The sequence below is a fragment of the Neomonachus schauinslandi genome, chromosome 6 (genome assembly GCF_002201575.2).
Source record: "Neomonachus schauinslandi chromosome 6, ASM220157v2, whole genome shotgun sequence".
Lineage (NCBI taxonomy): Eukaryota > Metazoa > Chordata > Mammalia > Carnivora > Phocidae > Neomonachus > Neomonachus schauinslandi.
Window position 1 is genome coordinate 28,663,383 of NC_058408.1, and position 26,745 is coordinate 28,690,127.

Sequence of the window (26,745 nt, forward strand, 5' to 3'; positions counted from 1 at the left end):
TTTATTTATCAGAGAGAGAGAGACAGAGGCAGGCAGAGGGAGAAGCAGGCTCCTTGCTCAGCAAGGAGCCCGATGTGGGACTCGATCCCAGGACCCGGGGATCATGACCTGAGCTGAAGGCAGACGCTTAACCAACTGAGCCACCCAGGCGTCCCACATCATGTCTTCTTAATCCATTCATCTATCAATGACACTTTCCATAATTTGGCTACTGTAGAGAATGCTGCTATAAACATCGGGGTGCATGAATCCCTTTGAATTCGTATTTTTGTGTCATTTAGGTAAATAGCTAGTAGTGCAATTGCTAAATCATAGGGTCATTGGGTGCTTTTTATAAGCCAGGCCCAGAAGGTGTTTTTTGGCATATTTTTTCTCATTTGATTCTCACATATTATTATTAATCTCCTGTGAGGGATGTTGAATTATCTCCATATGTGGAAACCAGGATGCAGAGAGGCCCCCCAACCATGAAAGGATGAACACAGGTTTGAACCCAGCTCTGCCCCTATCCTCCTCCTCCTCAGCAGCCACACTGCCTCGGCTCGGGATGCTTATGATCCCCCTGGAGGGTGGGGGTGGGGGTGACACAGAAGAGCCCATAATACAATTCCTAATTGATACGTTCACTCTCCTCTTCTTTAGAAACATTTCCCTGAGCTGAGCGGGCACACTTCTCACAGCAGCCGCCGTTGGGAGGCCCCGGGCGGCGGGGGGATCCCCAAGGCCGTGAGGAACAAGAACCGGGCACCCGTGGCCCCAAGTATGAAGTCCCAGGGTTAGTGCCCGTGGGAGGTGCCCATGCTGGGCTCAGGAGGAGCCGGGGTGCCGAGGCCTGCTGCCCTGCCCATGGGCGCCACGGAAGAAGGCAGGGGTCCCCGGAGTTCTGCGGCGCCACGGCTGGATCGGAGAGGGAACCGCTGAGCCTCTGCCAGGAGCCACACTAAGGCCACAGCAATGACTTCTGTCAGGGAGATCTCGGAGGCCACCCCAGAGGGCGAAGAGGAGCCCTAACCCATCCTGGTACCCCGGGGCCGCTGCTGGCGATGTGACTCGTCCCTGTGGTCGGGACCGCGCAGAGCCCAGGCGGCGCCGATTCGGGGAGGGTCTGCCTCTGGGTGCAGCTCCACGCGGCACCATGAACAATAACTTCTGCCGGGCCCTGGTGGACCGGCGGCCCCTGGCGCCCCCCAGCTGCATGCAGCTGGGCGTCGTGCCCGCTCCGCGCCGGGCGCCCTTGCCCCCCGCCGAGCCCCTGGGCAACGTGCCCCTGCTGCTGTACCCGGGCCCGGCCGAGCCGCAGTACTACGATGCCTACGCGGGCGTGTTCCCCTACGTGCCCTTCGCCGGTGCCTTCGGGGTGTACGACTACCCCTTCGAGCCCGCCTTCATCCAGAAGCGCAACGAGCGCGAGCGGCAGCGGGTCAAGTGCGTCAACGAGGGCTACGCGCGCCTCCGCGGCCACCTCCCGGGCGCGCTGGCCGAGAAGCGGCTCAGCAAGGTGGAGACGCTGCGCGCCGCCATCCGGTATATCAAGTACCTGCAGGAGCTGCTGAGCGCGGCCCCCGACGGCGCGCCCCCCGCCGCCTCCCCGCCCGGCTGCCACGGCGACTGCGGGGCACGGGCGCCCGCCTCCCTGGTGCCCGACTCGTCCGAGTCCTCCTGCTTCTCCTCCTCGCCGTTCTTTGAGTCTGAAGAATCCAGCCACTGATCGGGACGGGGGCTGGTGGGGGTGGGGGGACCCGCCAGGGCCGTCCCACTCCCGACAGCAGCCCGGGGACTGCCGGGTCACCCGCGGTGCGGCTCAGGCCCCTGGCGTTTGCGGGTCCGCGGCGCTCGGGTGTCTGCGACGCCGTCCCTCTGCCACCGCCACCACCGACCGCATTCCTTCCAGCTTGGGGCAGAGGTGCAGGGAGGGGGAGAGAGGGGCACCACAGAGACCGGAGGAGCCCCGTCGGTGCAGTGAGGGCGCAGGGCCTGGGGAAGTTCCGGGTGCGCGCCGCGCCCGCTCCAGGCCGCGGGAGGGTAACCCAGCACGGCCATCCCTTGGGTCCGCCTCCCGCTCGGCTTCAGCCCCGCGCTGCGGAAAGTCGGAGCTCAGCTCCCTGTTGTGCACCCCCTGCTGTGGGGCCCTCTCCGACCTCGACCTCCGTCGCCACGGGTGCAGCCCTGTGTCTGCGACTCCCCAGGAGGCCGGCCGGGCTTTGGTTGGGATGAGCCATGCCCTTGCTGTCCACGAGATGGCCTCAAATCCTAGCGTCCACTTTGGGAGCTTGCTTGCCACCCCGCCTCCCCACCCCACCCCACCCCACCCCACCCACCCCCGGAGGAAAGGAGGCCAGACTGCGGATTGCACTCCGCCCAGATCAGACTTGGGAAGGGGCCATGTGCGTGCCTTGGTGGCGCCCTCCGGCTTCCTCCATGGAGGGCGATTACCCACCCCCACCCCTGGCCCCCAGGGTGGCCTTTTCATCCTTTTTCCCCCAGGTTGCTTGAGGACTGCGTTTTCCCCCCTCAGACTGTATCCCTCTGTGGCAATGGGACCATATGGCGCTGTGTTTGTACCAAGAAGCTAAATAAAAGATTTGTTGAGTTGTGTGATTCCAGATCGTTGTCTACCTCACTTCGCTGGTGCCCCTTTGTCACTCCCACCTGCAGCTCGGAACACTTACTGGGTGCTGTGTCGGGGGTGTTCTGGTTAGCTCTGCATTCAACTAACATTTACAGAGAGCTTAGTGTATCCCAGGGACAATGTCAGGGAGGGGCCAGAGTCCCAGGCAGGAGACACAACCCTTGTACAGTTAGGCGCTGGAGGGGTGGAGGGAGGAGGGTACAAAGCACAGTCACTACACGCGGTGCCTGAAGTGTGCGTGTTTGAGGTTCTTCTGAGGGAGCCTTTCACCCCGGTGTGGAGGACTTAGCCTTCCCGACAGGGCTGTGCACGTGCTGGCGAGGTCTGGCCTGATAGCTAGCCACAGGTTCTGAGATGGACGGGGCTGTGGTGTAGATGTGCCAAACTAGGCCACCCAACACCTTTACGGAGGGTGCTGTGGGATTGGGAGCAGGGGGAAGCTCATCTTGGCACAAGGGAGCCCGTCCACAGTTTGAGGCTCCATATCATAGGTTACCCCCTTCCTGAACGCTCTGTTGCCCCAGCCTTGAAGCCTTCCATCCTGTCTCCCACTGAGCCCATCCCAGGCCTGTGTGAAAGTTCCTTCTGCCACCCCCTACCAACCTCCTCAGGGACATATTGGGATGTCACTGGCTGGGCTGGGAAGGAATGACAGCTGCCTGGCCTCAGGAGCTCAGGCCAGGCAAGCAGGGAGCCAGTGGAGGCTAATTTTACTTGCTGGGAGCAGGGAGAGTAATCCTCCTGCCCCCGCCCCCTGGCTGGCTCAGCAGGGCACGCTTGGCCCAGCAGGCTCAGCTGGTCCAGTCCCCAAGGCGGTGGGCACTGAGGACGCAGGGAGGAGAGAGCAGCGGGGTGGGGGAGCAGGAGACAGTGAGACCACCAGGAAAGCCATGGAGCCGTCCTCACCCCAGGATGAGGGCCTGAGGAAGAAACAGCCCAAGAAGCCCGTTCCTGAGATTCTGCCAAGGCCACCCCGGGCCTTGTTCTGCTTGACCCTCCAGAACCCTCTGAGGAAGGCCTGCATCAACATCGTGGAATGGAAGTATCCTTTGGGACCTCCAGGGTGTCAGGCAGAGCCCGTGTGATATGGGAGAGGGAGGCAGGGCATGGTCACAGATCACAGACTTTGGGGGCCAAGGGGACTGGGGACTTGGAGACGGGGTGAACTGCCCTAGGAGGGTGTAAGGAGCCTTTGGGAAGGAAGGCTTCAGCTGAGAGGAAAGAGTAGCTGGCGGGGCCGCTGCGGCCTGAGTGCTCGGCCCAAGGCCTGGTGACAACCATCTGCGGAAGGGGCCTGGATGGCTCACGGGGGCGGTTCGCAGGTGTGCCCAAATCCCATTATCGTGGGGCTTCACTGAGGGGTTTGAGGCGACAGTCTCATTTTGATACAGGATGGGAGAGAAAAAAGCAGGGGCCTCTGCAAGAAAACTCCCCCGCCCTTTGGTGGGAGGGTGTGAAGGCAAAGAGATTGCCGAGTGAGGGGAGTCCAGCTGAGGATGGAGTCAAGGGAGAAATGGCCTTGAACAAAGGGCTGCTGTGAGGGGCTCTGGGGGCAGGCCGAGATGCCTGGCAGTTTTAGCTCAGACATACCACCCTGGGGACAGGGACTTGCAATCCCTCTCTCTGTTTGCATTAGCTCTGAGAGGAAGAATGATGAAAATATCTGGGTTATTTGGGGAAGGGAGGAAGGAGATTGGGGGGAGCGGCTGTGTCAAGTGCCTTCTCAGAGAGAGGTCAGGAATATTTGAAATATTTCTGTAGGGTTCTGGAAGACTGGGCTCCCACCAGCTGTTCCCTAGAAGAAAGGGGACTAAGGGCTGATCAGAAGGATAAGAAAAACATGGGACCAATTGGAATGGCTGGGGTCAGAGTCGGCCCTGCTGCCCACAGCTGCACCTGGTGACAGGGAACACCCCATGCCTCTTCCTCCTGGCCTGTCTCCTGGGGGATCGGGTTTCCCCGGGGGAGGGGTTCTCTCTCCTCCATCCTCGGCACCTCTGCGCCTTCTCTGCAGGCCTCTGCTGCTGGGGCCCACCTCTTCTCAAACCCCGGCAGGAAGAGAAGGGGGTAGTCAGTCCAGACTTTCTGCATCGTGGGCGTCCCACCCCAACCTGTCCCCACCTCTACCACCGGCTTTCCTGTGGCTCAGCCTATGGGGTGGGTTGGGCTGCTCACCCATAAAGGAATGGGCCTGGGGGTGCCCCCTGGGAAATGACTGTGAAGGGGGTGGGTGTGCCTGGGAGCGAGGCGTGAGTGGGTGTGGGATGCGTACGCCAGTGTGTGAGCGTGGCTGGGGAGGGGGCGGGGTGGGCTGCTGTCTCAGTCGGCTTATCCATTCCTTCCTCCGGTTAGGGGGGTGTTCAGGTACCACCTCTGCAGTTTCCCCTTTCCCCGTCCTGTCCTGCGGATACTCAGCCCCAGCATCCCTTGCCGGTTCTCTGAGTGAGCCCCTCAAGTTGTCTGGCGAGAATCTCGGAAAGTCATGGCTCCCCAGGAGCCAGGCAGGTAGGGTTGGGGGATGGGCAGGTGCTTGCTGTGGAGCCTTAAGTCTTCCTGGCCCTTGAAGCTGAGTAGCCCTCAGCCAGAAGCCAGAGCCTTGCGCTCCCATCACATCTAAGTGGAAGTTACCTGTTCCCTAGGAGAACCTGGCCATTTCTACAACCTGCAGGGGAGCAGGGAAGGAGCAATATGGTGCCCATCAGCCTGTATTGTACCGCTCCCCTTAAAGGGGCCAATCCCACAATCCCTCACTCAAGGGGTCTCCTTAACCCTGACACCAGACCCTTTGAGACAATCATCTTGCTCACCATCTTTGCCAACTGTGTGGCCCTGGCTGTGTACCTGCCCATGCCAGAAGATGACAACAACACTCTGAACCTTGGCCTGGTAAGAGAGGTCCTCCTCCCCTGCTCCTGCGGGCCTGCAGCCCCAGGCTGGGGGAGGCCCCCTTGGTGGACTGCATGCTCCTGGATGGTGCTGGAGCTGGTGGATGGTCTCCTGAGGATACAGACCCCACCCTCCCAGCCACCTGCGGGGCTGACGGGGCAACTCAACAGCTTTGCAGGGTAAACCTGCTACTTCTGGGTTCCGTAATACTACCATCCAGCGCTGAGCGACTACTCACTGTGCCCAGGCACTGTGCTAAGCCCCTGAGGAGAGGAAGCTCAGAAAATCCTCACAACAACCCTATAAAGTGGTGCCATCTGACAGTTATGGGAACTGAGGCTTAGTAAAGTCAGCTACTGAGCAATGGAGGCCTAGTGCTTCTTTCCCTTTCCTAGATCTCATCCAGAAGGAACTTGTCTCCTGGGAGAGTGGGATCTAGGAATTCCAAAAGAGCACATGTTTTAGAGCTCTATACCACGTTCTCCTCGCTCCTTCACCAATAACACGGACACAGAACCATAAAATGCCAGATCTGGAAGGGATTTTCCAGGATCGAATTGTCCTCGCCCCTCCCCACCTCACTGGTTTACCGATGAGGAAACCGAGCCCTGTGGAGGTAAAGGGCTGACTTGACCTAACGGCTAGATAATAGTAAACATGGTTACCATTTACGATGTGCTTATTGGATGCCAGGTTCTGTGCTAAATATTTTACATTATTGTCTTTCTTAATTCTCTTAACTACGCCCCGTGAGGCAACACCATTAAATCCATGTAAAAGACAAGGAAACTGAGGCTCAGAGAGTTTGGGTACCTTGCCCAGGGTCACCCCACATGCAAGTCCTGCCACAGAACTCAGGCCTCTCTGACTTTAGGACCTGGTCTTATGAGCCCTGTGTTGCCCACGTGGTGACAGCATGAGAACTTCTAGGGGAAGCCGTCATAGGAACGGGGCTCTCAGGCATTTACTGTCTAGGCCCCCGAGGAGACAAGACAATGGACCCACCATCTCAACAGGCTTTTTCCTGCATTTGTACCACAGGGGTGGGAGGGAGGAGGCCAATTAACATGCATCCGGGGCCTGAAAGAAAGGTATTTATCTTTGCCTCTCCTCCTTTTTGCCGGTTTCCATGGGAATCTATCTTGAGCTGGTAAGAAGCTGGGATTTTTAAGTGTGTGCTTGGCTATAAACAGAAAAAACTCTGAGCTCCTGAGTGTGGAAGGAGAGTGGGATGAACTGTGGGCAGGGCCCATACAACCAGGGCTGGGAGGGGGAGCTGAGCCTTCCACAAGACAGGCCTCATATTCCATGTCCCTGAATCCAGGAGGGCTCTGGGTCCAACCGACTCTTCATGATTTCATATTTTTGGGCCTTCGTTCCACTTCAACTCCTTAAGAAGTTGACTACTTTCAAAAGAAATTGCCCTCTGTGGGGTGTTAAATTACACTGTCGTCTTCCATCTTGAAACAAAATGGCTGCCCTAAAAATTTTGCCTGGTCCTGTGAGCTTTCCTTTTGCTTGTGGGATGGAGTTACAAAGCTTTGGGTAAGGTCTAGAGCTCACAGGCACAGGGGAGTTTCCTGGAAGAGGAAAACCTGACCAGAAACCTTTCCAAAGCAGTGAACATCGCTTCAAATATCAAAGTTGGACAGACTATTAACAGTCAGTGAAGGATCCTAATCTGATCCCTTTGGGGTGAAGCCCAGAAAGGGTAGGTGATACTCAGAGTCACAGAGCCAGTTTCTAGCTGTGGCCTCTTTATTCCCACATGTCAATTATATGTTCATCTCTGTACAATCCAGCAGGAGGGAAATGAGAGGAATTAGACCAGAAGGAAGGGAAATCAGACATTAATCTCTCTCTTAACCTATTGGCTGCTTTGTAGGTTTCTGAGAAAAGTTAGGGACTTTTAGGTCATCCAAAATAACCCATAGTTTTTAAGAAGGAAGGCCCAAGGACCAGTTCTTCATTAACTTTCTCATTCATTTAGCAAATATTTATTTAGTGCCTATTATATCCCTGGCACACGCTGGGCATATAATTGGGAACCAAGTAGACATAGTTCCAATCTTCACAGGGCTTAATTAATTAAGTCAATTAAACAAATAATTATAATTAAACCAATTACACAAGTAGTTAAAATGAGATGGGAAATGTATAAGATTTGGGACACTATGATATTATATTGGAGGAGGACCTAGTCCTTCCCAGAGGATGAGATGTTTACCCTGAGATGTGAAGGATGAGGACGGGGTCAACTTCATGGGCATGTGACCTATATGGTCGCTCTGGGGCCCACACTCAGAAGGGCCCCATGCTTGGAGTTTAATGATCTGTGGTTACAGTACGGAAAATTTAAATGATTTCATCTTTGAATCCTTATTTTGTGAGTGAAGACCAATGGGACAATGGGACGTGCCCCAGTAGCTTGGAGCCATGGCCCCCTCACAGTTCCCCCCCTGCCACCTCCTATCAGCTTCCCACCTCAACAGACAGACACTGCTTAGTCTCTCCCCACTGGTGTCCTGAGCTGGGCTCAGGGTTGGGTACACGTGGGTCTTGGGTGTCTCAAGACTCTGGGTGTCTCCCCACCCTGGGCTGACAGGATCATAGCCCACTCAGTGAATGACTGCTGGGTGGAGCCTATGGTATCCCCCAACCAGATACTTGGTGTCTCCTGGAGCAGAGGTAACCATACCCTTGTGTGCTGGCTGTCCATCTTGGGTGGAGGCAGCAAGCCTGTGGGAAGGGAGATGCCTGCCTCCACTTCCCCACCTCTAGCCAAGGGACAGGATGTCTGGCTGCTGGATGGTGGTGGACTGAGCATGCAGTGGGTCATGAAGGAGGTCGGGGAGTGCCTGTGAGGGTCTGCACTTGCCCCCCACAACAGTAAATAGGCAGTAAAAAAAACATGTGGGAAGGAAAAGGAAACTGTGGAAGGAAGGAAAAGGCTTTATATTTGAACACCTTTAATGGCATTTATTTCCTACTTTTTGAACAATTTTTCATTTTATACTGGACCCATCGATTACGTAGCGGGTCCCGGAGGAGGGCTGGGGACACCAGGGGAAAGGCTGTAGAAGCCTCAGCAGGGAGCCCCATGAGCGAAATGCTGGAGGCAAGAGGTTGAGAGATGAGTTTGGGACTTAAAAAAATCTCTCGGGCCACCACGTAGAGGGTGGACTCGGGTGGGATGAGAAAGGAAGCAGGGAGAGGAGGGAGGAGGCCGTGAAGTGGTCCAGGCGGGAAATGGGGGAGACTGGAACTGAGGCATGATGGGTAAGAGGATGACGTTGAGAGATAGTGAGGAGATGGCTCAGTGGGACTTGGTGCCTGATGGATGTGGGGATGGAGGCGTGGGGGAGGGGAAGAAGAGGCAAGGATGACACTTGGGTCTCAGAGTAGGTGACAGGGTGGATGGCCGTATCGCTTTACCCAGACAGGCAGCACCGGGGGAGGAGCAGGCTGAGGTGGGAAGAGGGAGACAGTGATTTTCAGTTTCAATCATGTTGAGATACAGGTGCCGGGGTTCACTGGGCAATTGGCTTTGCAGGTCTGAGCATTTGATGGGGGTGAGAGGTAGGGGGCAGGGCTGGTCAGGGGGGCGAGAAAGGCTTCCCACAGGTGCTTTGTGTGCAGAACAGAGTCGGGAGGCAGTTGGCACCCTCCATTGTGGGAAAGAAACCCCGACCCCTGTCTGTGGAGCAGACTCCCCTGCGAGGTCTGGGTGCCCCTCCAGGAGCTTTCTCCTGCTCTCCATCTCCTTCCCCCTCCCCCCAGCTTTTGCTGCAGGTGATGGACTGGAGCTGAGCTACCCCCCAACTCTGCCTGTTCTGTGTCAGTGGGGAAACCTGGGTCTTCCCTGAACAGAAGAGGACACTGAGGCTCAGAGAGGGCAGGGGAGTTCTGGAGAGACACGGTGGGGTCAGAGGACGGCAAGAAGAGGATCGGGGATGCTGAAGTCCTGGCCAGCCATGTAGCATCATGGCGGAGGGGGAAAGGGGCTCTGAAATCAGCCAGGTTGGGGAAGCAGAATGGGTTCTGGAGCTACCAATGTATACTTTTGAATCCAGGACCATTCATATACTAGCTGCGTGATCTTGGACATGTTATTTAACTTCTCTGTGCCCTCAGTCCCCTCATTTGTAACATGGGGGTAACATCATATACTTGAGAGAAGTTACTGGATGAGTCAAGACCTGGTGTGTTGGAGCGCCCTTTCTCTCAACATAAGGAATTTTATTATGCAGGAACCACAGTGCCTCAGAGTAGGTTCCCCAGTCACAAAGCCCCGGTCACAGAGACCCTTGGGTTGTTCTAGATTCAAAGGCTATGACCAAAGGATTATTCCAAATAAAAAAATTCCTCTTCATCCTACCCGCTATCTGTCCCAGATTTCGCTTAGATTTTTCATTTTCACTCCTTGAAACATCCAACTTATCTGAATGGCTTTCCTGGCCACCCCAACCCCCTCCTCCAGCAAATTATCCTCCTCCTCCTCCTCAACAGCACCCAGTATTTGTTGAGCACTCACAAATGTGCAGGATCTATTCTAATGCTTTATATACATGATCTCATTTATTGCCCACAACAGCCCCACAAGGCAGGTTGTATTATTTTTCTCATCTTTACAGAAGAGTAAACTGAGGCACAGAGAGGTTAAAGCACTGCACATGGCCAGCTGGCTATGTGGCAGGCCTGTACCCTGTGTTGGGCATCTTGATGTGGCTTTCTTGGTATCAGGAGAGATGACCATCCCTGCTTCCCTGGCGAGTGGCACAGGAAGGAGTCCCACAAGAGCAGACACCAGCCCCTCGCTGTAACCCTGCTTTCTCCTGATTGTGAAGCTGTTGCCTGCCCAGGCCAGAATGGACGCTCAGAGCATCCAGCCTCAGCCTCTCCCTGGGCCGGACTCCACTTGCCCAAGAGAGAAGCCTGCCTCAGGCTTGGGAAGCCTGTGTCTAACACAGCCCTGTCCCAGAATTCTCCCAGGAGAGTGAAGGCTGGGGATGCAGGTCACAAAGGGACACCATTTGTCAGAGAAGCAGGAGGATGGACTAGACACTGAGTCACCACGGGGGCCAGCAAAAGGGCAGTGAGATGTCCAAGGGCAGTTGGAAGCCAAGACCAGAGCTCAGGGCCCCAGCCTCCAACCCAGACCAAGACCCTCCCAAGCCAGCTCTGCTCCTTGAAGCCCCACTTGCTCCCTGAGGTCTGAAGGAATGCTGCTCCTAGGGGGTACCCCTGACTGAGTTAAAGTCCTCTTTGGAAGAGTCACCATTTCAGCCTTGAGCAGCCTGAGGGAACCCATGTGGAAAAGCAACAAGGATCAGAGTTACTAATTATTGGGCACAGACTGGGAATCGATTGCTTTTGCTATATTATCTTACTTCATCCTCAAAGCAATCCTGTGTCCAAGTACGCTTTTCAAACAATGCAAACATGACTGATTAAAATAAAGAAGGAACACATGTCAAAGATCAATTCAACCTAGAAGAGAACAAACAGGAGGGTAAAGCTGATTCAAAGAGAATTAGAGGAACAGAAGTGTATGATATTGGAGAAAGAAATGTTGGGATAAGATTACCAGGTTAGACACTAAGCTGGCTGATGTCCCACAGGGCAGTGAAGCAGTAACCCATTGGGGTTATCTTTTCTGGCACGCAGAAATCATTTGCATCTCTACAGGACCAAACTGTGAGAGTTGAACAGTACCTTCCCTCAGCTCAGTGGGTTACAAGGGCAGGCGAGGGGAAGGATATTAGGCAATGTTGGGAAACCGGTGGGGACCGTTCCCACACTGCTGGCATCTAGCAGGTAGAGGCCGGGGATGCTGCTGAACATCCCACCATGCCCAGGATGGCCCCCTCCCACCAAGAAAGAATTCTCTGGCTTGCAATGTGAGTAAGGCCGGGGCTGATAAACTTTGTCCTAGATCATGAAATAGTCCTTGGCCAGGCCTGTTATAAAATGCTCCAACATGACATTACAAGGACATGGCGACCTCCCTTTGCCTAATTTCTAAGTTCTGGCTGATTTTTGGTGCACCAGTCAGGTGGGCCTTGGTGGTGCCCGGGGCAGGGCCAGGCTTAGCGGGATTCAGCCTTTCAGCTTGTCCTTGGCCTCCGCATCCCTGGCCTCCCCATCCCCGGCCCTCGGAGAGCAGTGGGCCCACCCCTGCCAGCCCTCCTGTGTCAGCAGACTCTCGGCCAGGCCCCAGTACATTCCTGGGGTTCAGGTTCCTGTGCAGTTCTCTGCACAAGGCTGCAGCCTAAGCCTCTGGCATCCAGGGCACTTGTCTTTTTATAGGGTCTGGAATGTGCCTGCCAACTCCTGCGGCCGGCAGCCCACTCCACCTCACTATCTGGGGAGGCTCTGGCCCCAGATGGACCCCAGCTTTGGCCTTGCTCTTCGGAGATCCGAACCTGCCGAGCCCAGGTGATCAAGCCTGGGTCACCGTACAGGGTCTGGCAAAGTAAAATGAAAGCCTGCCTTTCGGCCTCACCTCGGAGCCTGCCCTCTCCCACTTCAGGGACTCAGCTCCCCTTCTGGGGGCTTAGCATTCCCCACCCTAATCTGCACCCCTCGCACAGAGCAGGGCTGTGGACGGGGAGGTAGTGAACAACGGAAGCCTGGAAGAAACCCTGGGTGCCCTGTCCAAGTTGTGCAGACTTTGGGGGAGTTAGGGAGGGACAGAGGCCTTTCACATCAGACAAACCTGCCTCCAACCTGGACTTCTGGCAGCTTCCTAAACTCTCTGTGCCCCAGTCACCTCACAGGGGACCACGATAGTAACCTTTGCAGAACTCTTACATCGATGAGGGCCATGACACCACATCCCACCTGGCACACAGGGGTTGTGCAGTTTTCATTCTTTTCCTTCTCTGCCCGACCAGCCCTCCCAGACCACAAGCATGGGGCCATGGCAGACCTGGGCGGGGTTGGGGGGGCAGGACCTGACAAACCCCTCCAGGTGTCCCAGGCATGCTGTTTCTCTCCCTCCCCAGCGTGGCCTGCTGGCTGAGACCACTGACCCTGGAATCAAACTGTCTAGCTTCACACTATGGTTCTATCACGTAGTAGTTGTGTGATCCCGGAGAAATCACTTAAGCCCTCTGGGCTTCAGTTTCCTCATCTGTAAAATGAGGGTAGGAGCACCTCCCTTATACGGTTCTGTGAGGATTAAATGTATGTATGTGGCTAAAATAAAGCCTGGTACATAAGTGGGTGCTTAATAAATCTTAGCTATCATTATGGTTACCTAAGACAGGACTGGTCTCCCAACTCCTCCCAGCTTGGGCACCCTGCTTTCCCCTCATCGGGGGGACTCCTCCTGATACTCTCGGCTCCACGGTCTTGCTTGGGTAGAAAGCCCTGACATGTCTGACCCACCAGGACCTTGGAGAGTCTGGTTCTCCCTCGTGGGACGTGAAGGGGAAATAGGATGTCAGGAGGGACCCACTCAGATCACATCTATTTGGGTGAGAGTCCATCAGGCTAAATATAGCCGCATTCCTCACTCCTGAACGGGTCATTTTCCAAACCTGGAGGCTGAGGTGGTCATGGAGATAGACGCCAGGACCCTGGTCACCCCGTGAATAGTGTGGCCACCGGACACCAGGCTGGCTTAGTAGAAAAGTCGTTGACTCCGTCACGGCAGGTGGGACAAGCCCTCTTGGCCTCGGGCAGCCCGCTTCCCTCTCTAAGCCCCATTCTCCTCATCTGGGAAGTAGGAAAAGCAGCGTAACAGGGCTGAACCTTCCTCTACAACTGAGGTGCTCAGGAAATGTCATCCTTTTTCCTAGAAATCAACGTTCTCTTGATTCTGAGTCTGCATCCCTCTGGATGGGGAGAACCTCAACCTCAGTTATTCTCGGTGCTCTCTGTTAGCCTGCCTGCCCTGGGCTTGGGCCAGGCTCTGTGTCTCAGGCAGTGCTAAGGGTCCCGGGTTACAGGTGCTCCGTCCCCCCCAGATGAGGCCATATTGTTCCAGGCCCATGGTCCCCTCAGGTCCGCCCCCCACTGTCTCCATGCAAAGTTGAAGGGGTGGGAATCCTTGGCAAGGTGGGACCCTGCTTTCTCGGGGGGCCCTGGAGCCTCCTCCCACACCCTGCTACATCTTTAGGGCATGATGAGGAAGCAGACCGCAGACCAAATCTACCCAGAGGCTTCTCAACCCCAGGGGGAATCTCTGTTTTCCCTGTGAGATGGCTCTGTCCCCTAACCCTTTTCCACACGGTGGGTTCAGCCTTTAGAAGGCAAAGGCCTGGGGCCCTGGCACAAACCTCTCCTGAGGCAGGAGGCCCACCATTGCTGTCTGCTTAAGGGAGCAAGAAAGGGCACAAATCCAGGAGGAAAACAATCGTTAATGTTATGAAAGTATCTTGGAATAGCAGCACCCAGCCAGCCTGCTTCGAACACTTGCTGGGAGGCCCGCAAGCACGGAGGGCTGGGTGCGGACGCCCATCCGGAGCCCCGCCCCACCCAGCCCGAGCCCTCTCCAAGCACCGGGTTCCCTCTCCCTAGGCCAAACCCATTTCGGCTCCTTGCAGCAAATGTGCCTTAAAGAGTTAACAACAAATATGAAAGAATGCCCTCCCGCCAGGAGGATTTGTATCCTAATAGATCACAAGGGTTGACCCTAAGGAAGGAGACCCAGGCCCAGGTGAGGGGGAGGGCGTGTGGGGGCAGGCCTCCTTCCCAGGGAGCCCTTTGACTGAGCCATTCTGACTCCTCTGTCAGCCCTGCTCTAGGCTGCTATGGCTCTCTCTGAGCCCTCCAAGGGGGCCGCTGGGGGCCTGGGGGCCTGGAGTCCAGTCCAGTCTTCCTGCCGGCCACAGAGTTGGGGCGGGGATGAGGAGGAAGAGGGTGCGGTAACAGCTGTCTCTGTGGTCTCAGACAGGGACGAGCCAGCTCCTGCCACCTTCCCTCGGCGCCCAGTACAAGCCAGGGGGAGGAGCAGTCCCCGTGGCAGGACTGGCTGATCCTTATGGCTGGAAGACAGCCTGAAAATAGAGGCGGTAGAACGGTGAGGGGAGTGCCGTCCGAGCCCTGCCTTTTTCAGCCCGCCCAGGACTTCGGGAGCGTCCAGCTCTAACAGCCCCAGGAGCAGGTGCAAGGCCTGTGGGTCAGGGCCATACACCAGGCCTACCTCCGGGCAAGAGGGGCCCCCGAAAGCCCCGGTTAGAGGTCTGTCCATGGAGAAACCAGGACTCCTTGAAAGGGCCATGTGGCAGTGAAGGCCCTTGAAGGAAGCTGATAACAAAGCTCATCTCACAAAGTCAGATGGGCTCACGGTCCTCCCACGAGGTCAGGAGGGTCAGGGGATCAGAGTTATCTCCCTGTTTCAGAGCCTGGGGTGTAGTGTCCCTTCTTAGGAATAGAGACCCCATGGCTAAGCCTGTATTGATTCTGCACCCAATTCCAATGCGTATATGGGGGGTTTGCCCACCAAGCAACGCTCTCACACCAGCTGGGTGTCCGACAATGTGAATGAATTCTGACACTGTCTACCTGGACGGAACACCAGATCTCACAGGTTAAGGGCTCAGTCCTACAAGATGGACACCACCACCCCCAACTTCAGAAGCCAATAGCAAGTCAAAGTTGTTATGTGTGCTTCTGACGGACAGGCTATGGATGGGAGGTTCCAGTGACCCTCCCCTTGGGTTTGATTCATTCGCTAGAGTGGCTCACAGAACTCAGAGAAACATTTTACCTACTCGATCACTGACTCATTATAAAAGGATGTAACTCAGGAACAGCCAGATGGAAGAGATGTATACCGTGGCCTCAAGGTATGGGGAAAAAGGGCACGAAGCTTCCATGCTTTCTGAGTGTTCCACTCTCCCTGCATCTCCACTGTTCACCAACCCAGAAACTCTCTGAACCCTGTCCTTTTGGGTTTTCATGGAGGCTTTATTACATAGGCATGATGGATTAAATCATTGCCCATTGGTGATGGATTCAACCTTTCTCCCCTTTCCCCTCCCTGGAGGTTAAGGGGGTGGGACTGAAAGTTCCAACCTTCTAATTACATGGTTGGTTCCTCTGGTGGCCAGTCCTCAACCTTAGGTGAGTTCCACAAGTCATTACCCTATTAACATAACAAAAGACACTTTGGTCACTCTCATCACTTAGAAAATTCCAAGTGTTTTAGGAACTCTGTGCCATTAACAAGGATGAAGACCAAATATGTATTTCACATTATAAATGCAATATCAGCACCTCCCTTTAAATTTTGCTGCAGGAGAGATGATGATTTTTGACTTTTTTTTTTTCATTCATTCAACAAACATTTCTTGAGCACTTGCTCTGTGCCGGGCAGCATGGAATGCTCTAGAGCAGAGATTCTCAGATGATTTGTGGGGAAAGACCAATTTGTTGCTTCCAATTTGCAGCCCACTGTGGACTGGGAGGGGGTCCTGCTCCGTGGGACCGCTTCACAGCGCACACCCTGTGAGACTCACTGGGCCCCAACTGAGCCTGTAGTCTACCCATGTGCTGGGAAGTTGTGGTGAATTGCTGTAACGATTTCCAGATGCTTGTTCTCCAGGGCTGCACTTGTCTCAGAGCGGTAACAACAGTTTGTGGACAGCCCCGGTCTCCAGCCTGGATCTGGAGAAGCAATGCACTAAGGACACCGCTCATTCCTCTGATCACAAAGTTTGGTGTGGCGGCTACTGTTCTAGATGCAGGTGACACAGCAGTGGAGAAAGCCAAGGCCCTGCTCTCATGGACCTTATATTCAGGCCAAGGGAAAGAGTTAAAAGAAAAAAAGAATTATATGGTGTACTATGTGGTGATCACTGCTAAAAAGGAAAACAAAGCAGGGTAAGGAGATAGACAGGGGCGAGGGGGCGAGGGGCGTCAGGTGCGTTTCAGTGATAAGGTGGCATTCAAATGGATCCAAAAGAAAGAAGACAGTGAGCCAAACGGTTATCTGGGAAGAACATTCCAGGCAGAGGGAAGAGCAGGGGCAAAAGCCCTGAGCTCATTTCAGCTGCACATGGGGAGAGCACACACTTGTAGGGGCAGGGAATCAGAATCATCGGTGGGGGTGGGGGTCCAACCACAAAACCTCCCCCACCCACCACCACCACCAGAGACTCTGAGCAGCCTTCTGTACGGGGAGACCCTTGCCCCCCCTACCCAAATACCACTCCTGAGGGGGAAAGGTACATCTCTCCCGTCCACGTGGCAGAAAAACCATGGAGAATCCACGGTTGAGAATACACATGGTCTCAAGAAGGCTGCAGTTTGGTGAAAGGCGGTGAAGAACAGCATAGTATTACAGGGGAAGGTGAGGACACCCAGAACTCACTCTCCTTGTGCGGGATTAGAAAGACCTTCTTAGATGACAGGTCTTGCTTGGGTGACGGGCCGCAGGTAGGTTCTGGGCAGAGGGGCCGCTGTGAGCGAAGGCACAGAAACTGGGGAGAGCTAGGGGACCTGAACGTGCTTGCACGTGACTGGTGGGGAGGCAGCAGGCCACGGAGAAGCCAGGGGGTTGGCAGGGTTCGGGTGGAGAGGGCCTTGCATGCCACGGGAAGGTATTGGATTTTTTCTGGTAAGCAGTATGGAGCCATTGGAGAATGCAGGCCAGCGGATGGTCAGATCTCTATAGAGAGGGGACCAGGGTGGCAGTGAGGGCAGCAGGGTGGGTAAGCGTGAGAGCGAGCAAGGCCAGGGCAGTGCAGAAGCAGGGCAGGAGGTGGATTCAGGAACCGTTGGAATAAAAAGGTCTGGACTTGGTGGGCGGTGGGACCCAGCGGAGAGTGATGGGAAGCGCCCGGAAGGGCCCTGGGTTCCACTTCGGTGCCATTGACTGAGACAGGGACAAAGGAGGGAGAGCAAGTTCAGGGGCAAGAGGAGTTCAGTTTTAAGCATGTTGAATTCAAGGTAGGACAGAGCCAAGACCTGGTGAGCCACCCGCAGATGCGACCTCAGAAAACAGGTCTGCGGAAACCGAGAGAACAGGGCGCAAGCAGGGAACAGACTTCCACGAGGGGCCCAGGTCTCTCATCAGAATAGCTGTGATGTACTGAGCTTTTGGAACCTGCCAGGCAACTGTAGGCACTTCCTTGCTGGATGCCATTTATTCCTTAAAAGGACTCTTGCGGGGAGTGGGCTTATCTCAGTTGTACAGTGAGGAAGGCGAGATTCAGAGGTTAGGAGCTTGTCCAAAGGCGCGGAGCTGATGAGAAACCGCGTGCGGCATACCTGCGGCCTCCCACCTGCTGATGGCGGCCTCGAGGGGGTGCTGGAGGGAGCTGGGGTGGTTTAGGGAAGGTCGATAACTTTGATCTTAGGGAAAGAGAGCCGGGGCTTGCCTGCTGTCTCCAGTCCAGCATTTAATAAATATCTGTGGCATGAATGTGCCTCATCCCTCTGTGGAAGACTGAGCCCCGGCTGGCGGGGCCACGGGGCAACCCAGGGAGACATGGACAATGCTGTTCCAAAACTCAAGAAGGGGCATATCCTGGGTGAGGGCCCATGTTACGTGCACACCCGGGGGAGTTCCAGGCGCTCCGAGATCGGACCGGGGGAGTGCTTAGGGAGAGCTGGGCCTCGGAGCTAAGGCTGTGGAAGCCCAGACCCCAGGTGTGGCCCGCGGTCGACAAGCGTCCTCAGGGCCTGGTGGCCGCCGGACAACCACGAGCAGGTGTGGGCGGCTCTCCCGTGGACGTGGCTGGCCACCCAACCTGTGAGCACCATGACTATTTTGGGCTCTGTTTTCCCTCCCCTCAACCCCACTTCAACTGTCTTGCCCCTGGGGTTGCAGCCACTTAAATATGTAAATGCTGACTTGACTTCAGCCCCTTCCCAGGAGTTTTCCTCACTAGTGTGCCTGATTCCCAGGAAGCCTGTCCTGCCCAGGAATGGAAGGACCCAGCCCATTCCAAGAAGACCCTCCATGGTTGCCCCCCACTCCACCTCAGCAGGGAGCTGCCCAGACTGCCCTTTGCAGCTCTTCCTGGAGTGAGGTGCCCCATGATTCCCACCTCATGTTCAGTTAAGCACAGTTCCTATAAACAGGCCCGGCAGGGGCGCCTGGGTGGCTCAGTCGTTGTGTCCAGTTCCTGGTTTCTGCTCAGGCCATGATCCTGGGGTCTTGGGATGGAGCCCCGTGGCAGGCTCCTCGCTCAGCGGGGGGTCTGCTTGAGGATTCTCTCCCTCTGCCCCTCCTCCTGCTCATGCTCTCTTTCTCTTTCTCTCTCTCAAATAAATAAATAAATCTTAAAGCAAACAAACAAAGAGAAACAGGCCCGTTAGTAGGATGGCATTCCAGAAAAAGAATGGAAGAGAAAGGAAGCTTTGGTATTACAAACTGGCGGGAAGAATTAGAGGGGAGGTTGAGGAAGGTAGGCTCAGTCCATTGTGCCTCAGTTCTCTATAGAGAAGGGGAAATTATGCTCTCAGGAAATTTCTCTGAATGACAAGTTGGGAGGTTTCTAGGGCCATATCCGTATCAATGGGCCATGTGGCGACCTCTTGCCTTGCTTCCCACACTTACCACTTGGAAGTAAAAATAAGTTCTCTTCCAAATCATTAATAAGGTGGTCTGTCTCCTGATCTGGCTCCATCCAGAATGAAGGAACTATGAATTCATAGTATGAGATAGGCCTCCCTAGTGCGCTGATGGAGAGGCTCTGGTTGGGGGGAGTGCTTTCCTGGGTGTGGGTGTTGGTGACTAATGGTAAGAGCGGGCTTGGGGTGAGGCACAGCCCCCCTTGTTGGTCAGCTCCGGAGGGCCAGCCAGCTTCCCTCTACATGCCTCCCGGGGTCCTGCAGTGCCGCGGGTCCCACCAGCAGCAGGCTGGGCAGACACCCCCTCGGGAGACTGTGCTTGTTTGGGGAGACCTGGAGGGATGGGACGCAGGGCTCTTGGAAGCCCCCAAGCCAGGGTTCGGACGGCTGCAAGGAGAGCAGTTTCAGCCTGGAGTCTTGGCAGACGGGACTCTGCCTTCTCGTTTACAAATAGCTCTCCTGGGCCCCGAGGAGGGGGAAGGGTGACTGGGCCCAGGATGGGGTAACTGAGAGGATCAGAAGATCGGGCTCCAGGGGCAGAACCTGGAGGGGTAGCGAGGCCTTCCGCAGGGCGGGGCTGAGCTGAAGCCCCGCCTCTTACCTGCGGGGCCTCCTCCGCCCCCACAAGCCCCGATTCCCCTCACCCTGAGTGATAGCGTGTGGCTGTCTGCAGACAGCTGGTGTGGGGCCGTAGGACACGCAGGGAGGTTACAGAAAACTCAGTTAAAGGTCAGACCCTGGTAAGATCAGCCCGGAGAGGGCCATCTGGGGTTCTGAGAAACGCTCCCCCTCTCCGCCGCCGTGCCCACCGTCAGTCCCCAGGATGGTGCGAGAAGAAGGATGCCCAAACCGGAAACCACCTGGGGACCTTCCCTTTGAGGGCTGCCCAGACCATTCATTTATTCATCCGATTCTAGGCCCAGGAAGAAGCATAATGAGAGAAATGAACAAAAATCCCCACACTTTATGGAGTTTGTTTTCAAGGGGGTGAGATAGGAAATGAACGAGATAAAAAAATATATATATGGTATTTTTAGCTAGGAATAAGTGCTAAGAAGACAAACTAAAACAGACAAGAGGAACAGAAAATGTCAGAGGTCCCTCAAATTGTACTTGTGGGGCCAGGGAAGGCCTGGGTGAGGGATGAATCTTGAGTAAAGACCTGTAGGAAGGGAGGGAGCTGGCAACGTAGATGTGGGGGATGGGGGTAGAGGAATTCCAGGCAGAGGCAACAGCCAGTGCAAATGTCCTGAGGCAGGCGCATCGGAGGAACTGCGTGCCTGGAGGGGAAGTCAGGGTGGCTCAAGGGTGCACTCAGGATGCACAGAAGAGTGGTGTGACTGTGTTTGCTTCCACAGGAGAAACTGGAGTATTTCTTCCTCATTGTGTTCTCGATTGAAGCCGCCATGAAGATCATTGCCTACGGCTTCCTCTTCCACCAGGATGCCTACTTGCGCAGTGGCTGGAATGTGCTAGACTTCATCATTGTCTTCCTGGGGTGAGGCCCCCGTGTGGGGGGTGGGGTTTGAGGTCAGAGGAGCTCTCTGAGGCTACTGTGCCCACCACTCCCTCCAGCATCCCAGAGGCAGGATGGAACCCCAAGCATTGTGCCAGGGGGCAGCCTCTGGAAGGGCCAGCCCCTGCAGAGATGCGGCCAGGGTTGGGGGAGAGCGCAGCATTGCCAGCTCACACAGCCCTTCCCCAGCTAGGCACTCTGTGTTCCTTTATTCTTCTCCCATCACACACAATTGGAAATGATATACGTGGTTTCAGTGGCCAGCAGTTTCTGGACGTTTATAAATTTCTCAACCTTTATCATCTATTATTTCTTCCATGGACCTATACTAAGTACCTGTTATTTGGGTTCACAAAGACAGACATTTAGGAACCTGTATGTGTTGGCTGGGGCTGCCATAACAAAGTCCCACAGACAGCGGGGCTCCAACAATAGCAATTTGTTTGCTCAGCGTTCTGGAGGCTGGAGGTCCGAGATCAAGGTGTTACCAGGTTTGGTTTCTCCTGTGGCCTGGGACTGTGGGTGGCTCCCTCCTCCCTGTGAGCACGTGGTCTTTCCTCTGTGCCCACGCTCCCCCGGAGGCCTCTTTGCGTGTCCAAATCTCCTCTTCTTCCGATGACACCAGTCAGACTGGATTGGGGTCGACCCTCACGGCCTCATTTAACTTAACTCTTTCAAAAGGCCCTGTCTCCAAATACAGCCACATTCTGAGGTACTGAGGGTTAGGGCTTCAACATATGAATTTGAGGGGCACACAATTCAGTCCATAACATAATAACCCCCATTGTAACAGGAGCATTTATTAAGCACTGACTATGTGTTTTACATGTAACATCTCATTTAGGTTCTTCAACACTCTCAGTTTTCCCATTTAAGGAGGCTGAGGCTCAGAGAGGTCAAGCAACTGGCCCACGGTCACAGAGCTAACCAGCGGCAGTGCCAGGATTCAAACAAAGGCGATCTTAGCTCCAGAGGCTGCTATTTAACCATGACGCTGCCCTTCGATTCAATAAACGTGATGTTGATTATTTACTCATTATGCTGTGCTGCTTTAGGCACCCTGGGGCAAACAGAATTCTGCGAATCAGCCTCCACTCTTAATGAGCTGCCTTGCTGGGAGGCCAGGACCAATGTATACAGAATAACGGAGTATCGGAAAACAGTACCACCCAGTGCATCATTGCCACGGCAGAGTGTCCCAGGGGTTCGGTTGTCAAAGGGAGGATTCATAAAGAAGGGTTGGAGATGGACTTCAAAGGATAATGGGACTTTGAGTAAATTGAGAGGAGGAGCAGATGAGCAGGGAAGAAAATAAAAGGGCATTGTCGGGAAGTGCAGCACGAGGAACACTCATGGGGAGACCTAGCTCCGGGCTTTCTCCTCTGGGTCCCCACGGAGGGCACCGCCCACCGTGGGGTACGCTCAGCCTGCAGGCTGGGGACCATGAATGCCTGTGGCACATGGACCTCAACTCCCTTCAGTTCCCAGAGTAGACATCCCAGATGGAGCCTGTACTCTTTTCCCTGAGTCTGAACTTGCCTCGGAATCTTTTCTAATAAAATTTTCCAGACAGACATCACCAAATCCGAGTTAGCTGTTGATGAGAGTTGTCACCTCTCCACTAGGCCTTTCCACAGGTCCCCTGAGCACAGATGGGACACGGGGTCCCAGAGCCACAGAACAGGGGCTTATCTGACCATGGGGCCCTCTTCTCTCCCTCTTCTCCACTCTAGGGTTTTCACCGTGATTCTGGAACAGGTTAACGTCATCCAAAGCAACACAGCCCCAATGAGCAGCAAAGGGGCTGGTCTGGACGTCAAGGCCCTGAGAGCCTTCCGCGTGCTCAGACCCCTCCGGCTGGTGTCCGGGGTGCCGAGTGGGTGCTAGTGCCCCTGCAGATGCCCTTCCTCCTCTCCCAACCCTTTCCCTTGCCGGGCTCTGGGTCCCCCTCCCACCTTGCTGTCCCAAGGCTTCCTAGGATATAGAGAGAGGGAGGGCCAGGAGTCCAAGAGGGAAGAAGACTTCCCTTTCCTCCTCCCTGCTCGCCCTCTGCAGGCCTGCAGGTGGTCCTCAACTCCATCTTCAAGGCCATGCTGCCCCTGTTCCACATCGCCCTGCTTGTCCTCTTTATGGTCATTATCTACGCCATCATCGGGCTGGAGCTCTTCAAAGGCAAGATGCACAAGACCTGCTACTTCATTGGGACAGGTGAGCTCCCAAGGGACTGGGGAGGTGGGAGTGGCCCTAGGGCAACTCAAAGGGACAGCCGCCTCAGCCATGAAGAACCCCCAGAACTAGGTCATTTCCTCCCACACCTGTTACCCTGAGGAATGGGTCTCTCTTGGTCATGGGAAACTGGAGGAAGGACAGGTCTGCCAGGGTCAGTGATCAGGGGAAGAGGGCTGAGGGCTGGGCCACAGCCTGCTTTGAAGCACTCCCACCCTAGATCAGTGTGGTATCTTTGGGCTTTCTGGGCCAGCTGTGGATTGAGATGCAGGCTCAGGACAAGCCTGAATTTCTATTTGTACTTTTCTTTGCAGCCATCCTTTTAGCTTTAATCTAAGCAGCCCCTCAGAGCAGGGGCCCACAGAGCGGGGTCTAAAGGGGATCTCAAGAAAGCACCCAAGAGCCAAAGTGTCATTTGTAGGGTTATCAGAGATAACATATCTTGAGGCCCAAATGAACTTGAGCCAAGCCTTCCAAACCAGCCGTTCTCAAACTGTTTGCCCCATGACTCTTCACGCTCTTAAAAATTCTTAAGGACCCCAAAGAGCTTTTGTTGATATGGATTTTACTTATTGATATTCATTGATATTCATAAATAGGAAAACTGAGGAGAATGTCATAATATCAATTTATTAATTCATTTTAAAAGAACAGTGATTAGCCCATTACTTATGAACATAAATATCTTATTAAAAATAACTATATTTTCCCAAACCAAGAACGTTTAGTGAGAAGAATGGTACTGTCTTACATTTTATCTAAATCCCTTTAATGACTTAGCTTAATAGAATCTGCTGGATTCTCACAGCTACTTCTGTGTTCAGTCTGTTGTGAAATCACATGTCATGAAGGCTCTAGAAAACTCCACTCTGCATTCATTGAAAGATTGGGAGATGAAATAATGTCTTGGCATTCTTATAAAAATAATTCTGACCAGGGGCACCTGGGTGGCTCAGTTGGTAAAGCATCTGCCTTCGTCTCAGGTCATGACCCCAGGGTCCTGGGATCGAGCCCCACATCTGGCTGTCTGCTCAGCAGGGAGTCTGCCTCTCCCTCTCCCTTTGCCGGCCACTCCCCTTGCTTGTGTTCTCTCTCTCTCTCTGTTAAATAAATACATAAAATCTTTTTAAAAAAATTAAAAAAAGTAATTTGGACCAGGTGGGTGCCCTGAAAGGGTATGGGTCCCCCACTCCAAGATTCAGTGCTGCCAGCCCGCTGTGTCAGTCTGTCTCGGTCGGAGCCTAGCTTCTACCAGGGTCTACGGGAATTGGACACGGCACAAGAAAGAAGTGACTTCTATTAGGACAATCCCTCCCACCCAAAGCCCAGAATCTAACTCACCAGAATAACCCAGGATGGACAAGGCCACCAAGATCTATAGTATCTCAGGAGACTCCTCACTTCCCCAGGCCCACTGACAAGGGGACAGGCAACACAAGGTCCAAATCCAAGTCAAGACAGTGAACTCTGATAGAGCTTTTGCTGGTTCCATTCCTAGTCCCCTCCCAGCTCAGCCTCTTCATGTTCCTGCAATAATCTATGTCCTATAATTAGCATTATCCAGACAGAGAGGAGGAGGCTTTCTATCACAGCCTTCAAACCAAATCTGGAGGTCTCCTCTGGTGTTCTCATGCATTCTTGACCAGTGCCGGCCAGCAGTGCTCAAGAACCTTTCTGGGATGGGAGTTACCTGACTTGAAGGGTCAGGGACCCACTCAGAGCTCAGAACTCATCGATGTTCTCCTCTCGCATAGCCAGAAGACTGAACCAATATGGTAAATATGGGTAAGGTAGGGCATTCCAGCTCTGATGAGCTAATCGAATCTCTGAACACAATGGGAGACTAAAACATCCTGAGATAAAAGGGGATCCAGGATGTCATCCAAAGAGCACCATCCAGGGACACGGAGGGGACTGCAGCCTGTTGGGAACGCCTGCTAAGAGCAGACCCCCGCCCCTAAAGCTTCACATCTCGTGCAGCTCATCTCTGTCCTGCTGGGACATCTCAATATCAGCTCCCAGAAAGAACTCAAGTCAGAACACGGGTGGCCCCACCCCACACCTCCACCCCAGCCACACAGGTGCCTCCTTTTTAAAAGCTCTGTGGGTAGACATGACATTCAGGTTACACCTGCTACATAGGGGGCACGAAGCCGACCCTCTGATGAGGCCCTGGGGCCCGAGATATGATCACTGCTGCCTGTAGATGCCCAAGCAGTCCTCTTCTCTAGCACCATATGCTCCCGGGGAGCACTCCTTTGTGTTTCCAGCTGAGTGTGTTCTAGACCTAGTCCTCAGTGATTGCAGACTACTCTTCTCCCATTCTTGTCCACCTGCGCCTCTTATCTGACGCTCACGCTGCCTTCTGCCTCCAGATATCGTGGCCACAGTGGAGAACGAGAAGCCCTCACCCTGCGCCAGGACGGGCTCGGGGCGCCCATGCACGATCAATGGCAGCGAGTGTCGGGGCGGCTGGCCAGGGCCCAACCACGGCATCACCCACTTCGACAATTTCGGCTTCTCCATGCTCACCGTGTACCAGTGCATCACCATGGAGGGCTGGACCGACGTCCTCTACTGGGTGGGTCTGGCCCTGCGGCTGCAGAGCCCCCTCCTTTCATCCACAGGCTCAGCTGGCGGGGGAGGAGGTGGGGCCTGATTGTCACTGACTCTAGGGTCCGTTGCTCCTTCTCACCCCTCCTTGGGAAACCTACACAGGGTGCATGGCCCCCTTCTTGTCCCCAGTGTGTGTCCCAGCATCCTCTGGGCAGTCCCCATGGTACAACCTGTCTGTGCAGGACCTAAGAGGTGGGTGAGGAATAAAAACAAGGAATCCATGGGTTCTGGTCTCAACTTCTAACTTTTTCTGAAGCCTGCCAGAGAGTGACTCATTCCTGATGACCTAGAATCTCAGATTTCCTGAATGACCTAGAATCTCAGATTTCCTGAGGGATGAAGGGCCCTCTGAGTCTCTTTTTGCCCCAGGGCAAGACTGCTTTCCGATATAAATATTATTAGATATCAGTTTCCTTGTCTATAAAATAAAAATACTACCTACATCATAGGGTAGTTACGATAGTTACTAGGCCGATTAATTGAATTACAACAGTGCCAGCAACATGCAGTGCTATATTAGTTTTCTTGTTGGAGTGTATTATTTATTTGGTCTTATCCGGAGATAGGTTGCATTTCTTATTTAATCCTCCAACCATGGAAGCCATTGTTCCCACTTTACAGATGAGTAAACTGAGGCTCAGAGAGGTTCAGTAACTTGCCCGCAGTTATGGAGCCAGTGAGCAATAGATCCAAGAATTGAACCCTCATCCATGTGGCTCCGATCCCAGAAATCTTAACCACAACGTGACACTGCCTTTTGAGGGAAGGTTATCCAACTGTCAGATGCTTGCAAACAGAAAGGATTGGTGCGAATAGTTCTTGTAAGCTCATATTATGGGAGCAAATTATCAAACATTTCAAAAGCCTGTCACATGTGTTATTTCGCTTCTACTACAAGTCTGTGGGGGCAAGCACATATCACCATCCCCATGGACAGATGGGATGATATTCAGAGATGTTAGGTGACTTGTCTAGGGTCACAGAGCTTGTTCGTGAAGAAGTTGGCCAAGCTTAGGCCAAGACTTTTTAGTGTTTCTTCTGCTTTGAAAAATCTTAGCTGTAAAGAAACCACTTGGAGAGAGAGTGTATGAGAGACTCCAGCCAGGGATGTGGATGGCTGGAGGGAGAAATGGGTCAGTCATGTCTGGGCCAAGTGGACAGTCAGCAAGGGTCCTTTTTGAGAAGTCCTTCTAACTCCAGGTCCTAGGTCTTTGGAGAGGGAGGAAAGTCCCCTCACTGGGCCCAGATGGCCTCTCTCCTTCTCCCCCAGGGTCAGGTGGAGCATGAGCGCCCTGAGTCTGGAAGGGGACCTAAGCCCTCGGGTCAGTGGATGGGACTCACA

At 54.3% G+C, this 26,745-nt stretch overlaps 2 protein-coding genes across 2 annotated transcripts in view; both read left to right on the forward strand.

Moving 5' to 3' along the window:
• The first annotated feature begins 1,135 nt into the window (after positions 1-1,135).
• On the forward strand, positions 1,136-1,708 carry ASCL5 (achaete-scute family bHLH transcription factor 5). The gene has a single exon (XM_021682479.1). The coding sequence runs from the start codon at positions 1,136-1,138 to the stop codon at positions 1,706-1,708; it is 573 nt and encodes a 190-aa protein (XP_021538154.1).
• A 1,811-nt stretch (positions 1,709-3,519) lies between these two features.
• Positions 3,520-26,745, forward strand: part of CACNA1S (calcium voltage-gated channel subunit alpha1 S) — a 67,974-nt gene continuing 44,748 nt past the window's right edge. Inside the window, exons 1-6 of the mRNA XM_021682480.1 lie at positions 3,520-3,671; positions 5,410-5,515; positions 20,404-20,543; positions 22,295-22,437; positions 22,617-22,769; positions 25,163-25,368. Coding sequence (XP_021538155.1) covers positions 3,520-3,671; positions 5,410-5,515; positions 20,404-20,543; positions 22,295-22,437; positions 22,617-22,769; positions 25,163-25,368 — 900 coding nt within the window. The remainder of the gene's footprint in view (positions 3,672-5,409; positions 5,516-20,403; positions 20,544-22,294; positions 22,438-22,616; positions 22,770-25,162; positions 25,369-26,745) is intronic.

What these genes read in the sequence shown, in the direction of transcription:
- ASCL5 (XM_021682479.1), top strand. Translation starts at nt 1,136, where the DNA reads ATGAACAATAACTTCTGCCGGGCCCTGGTGGACCGGCGGCCCCTGGCG.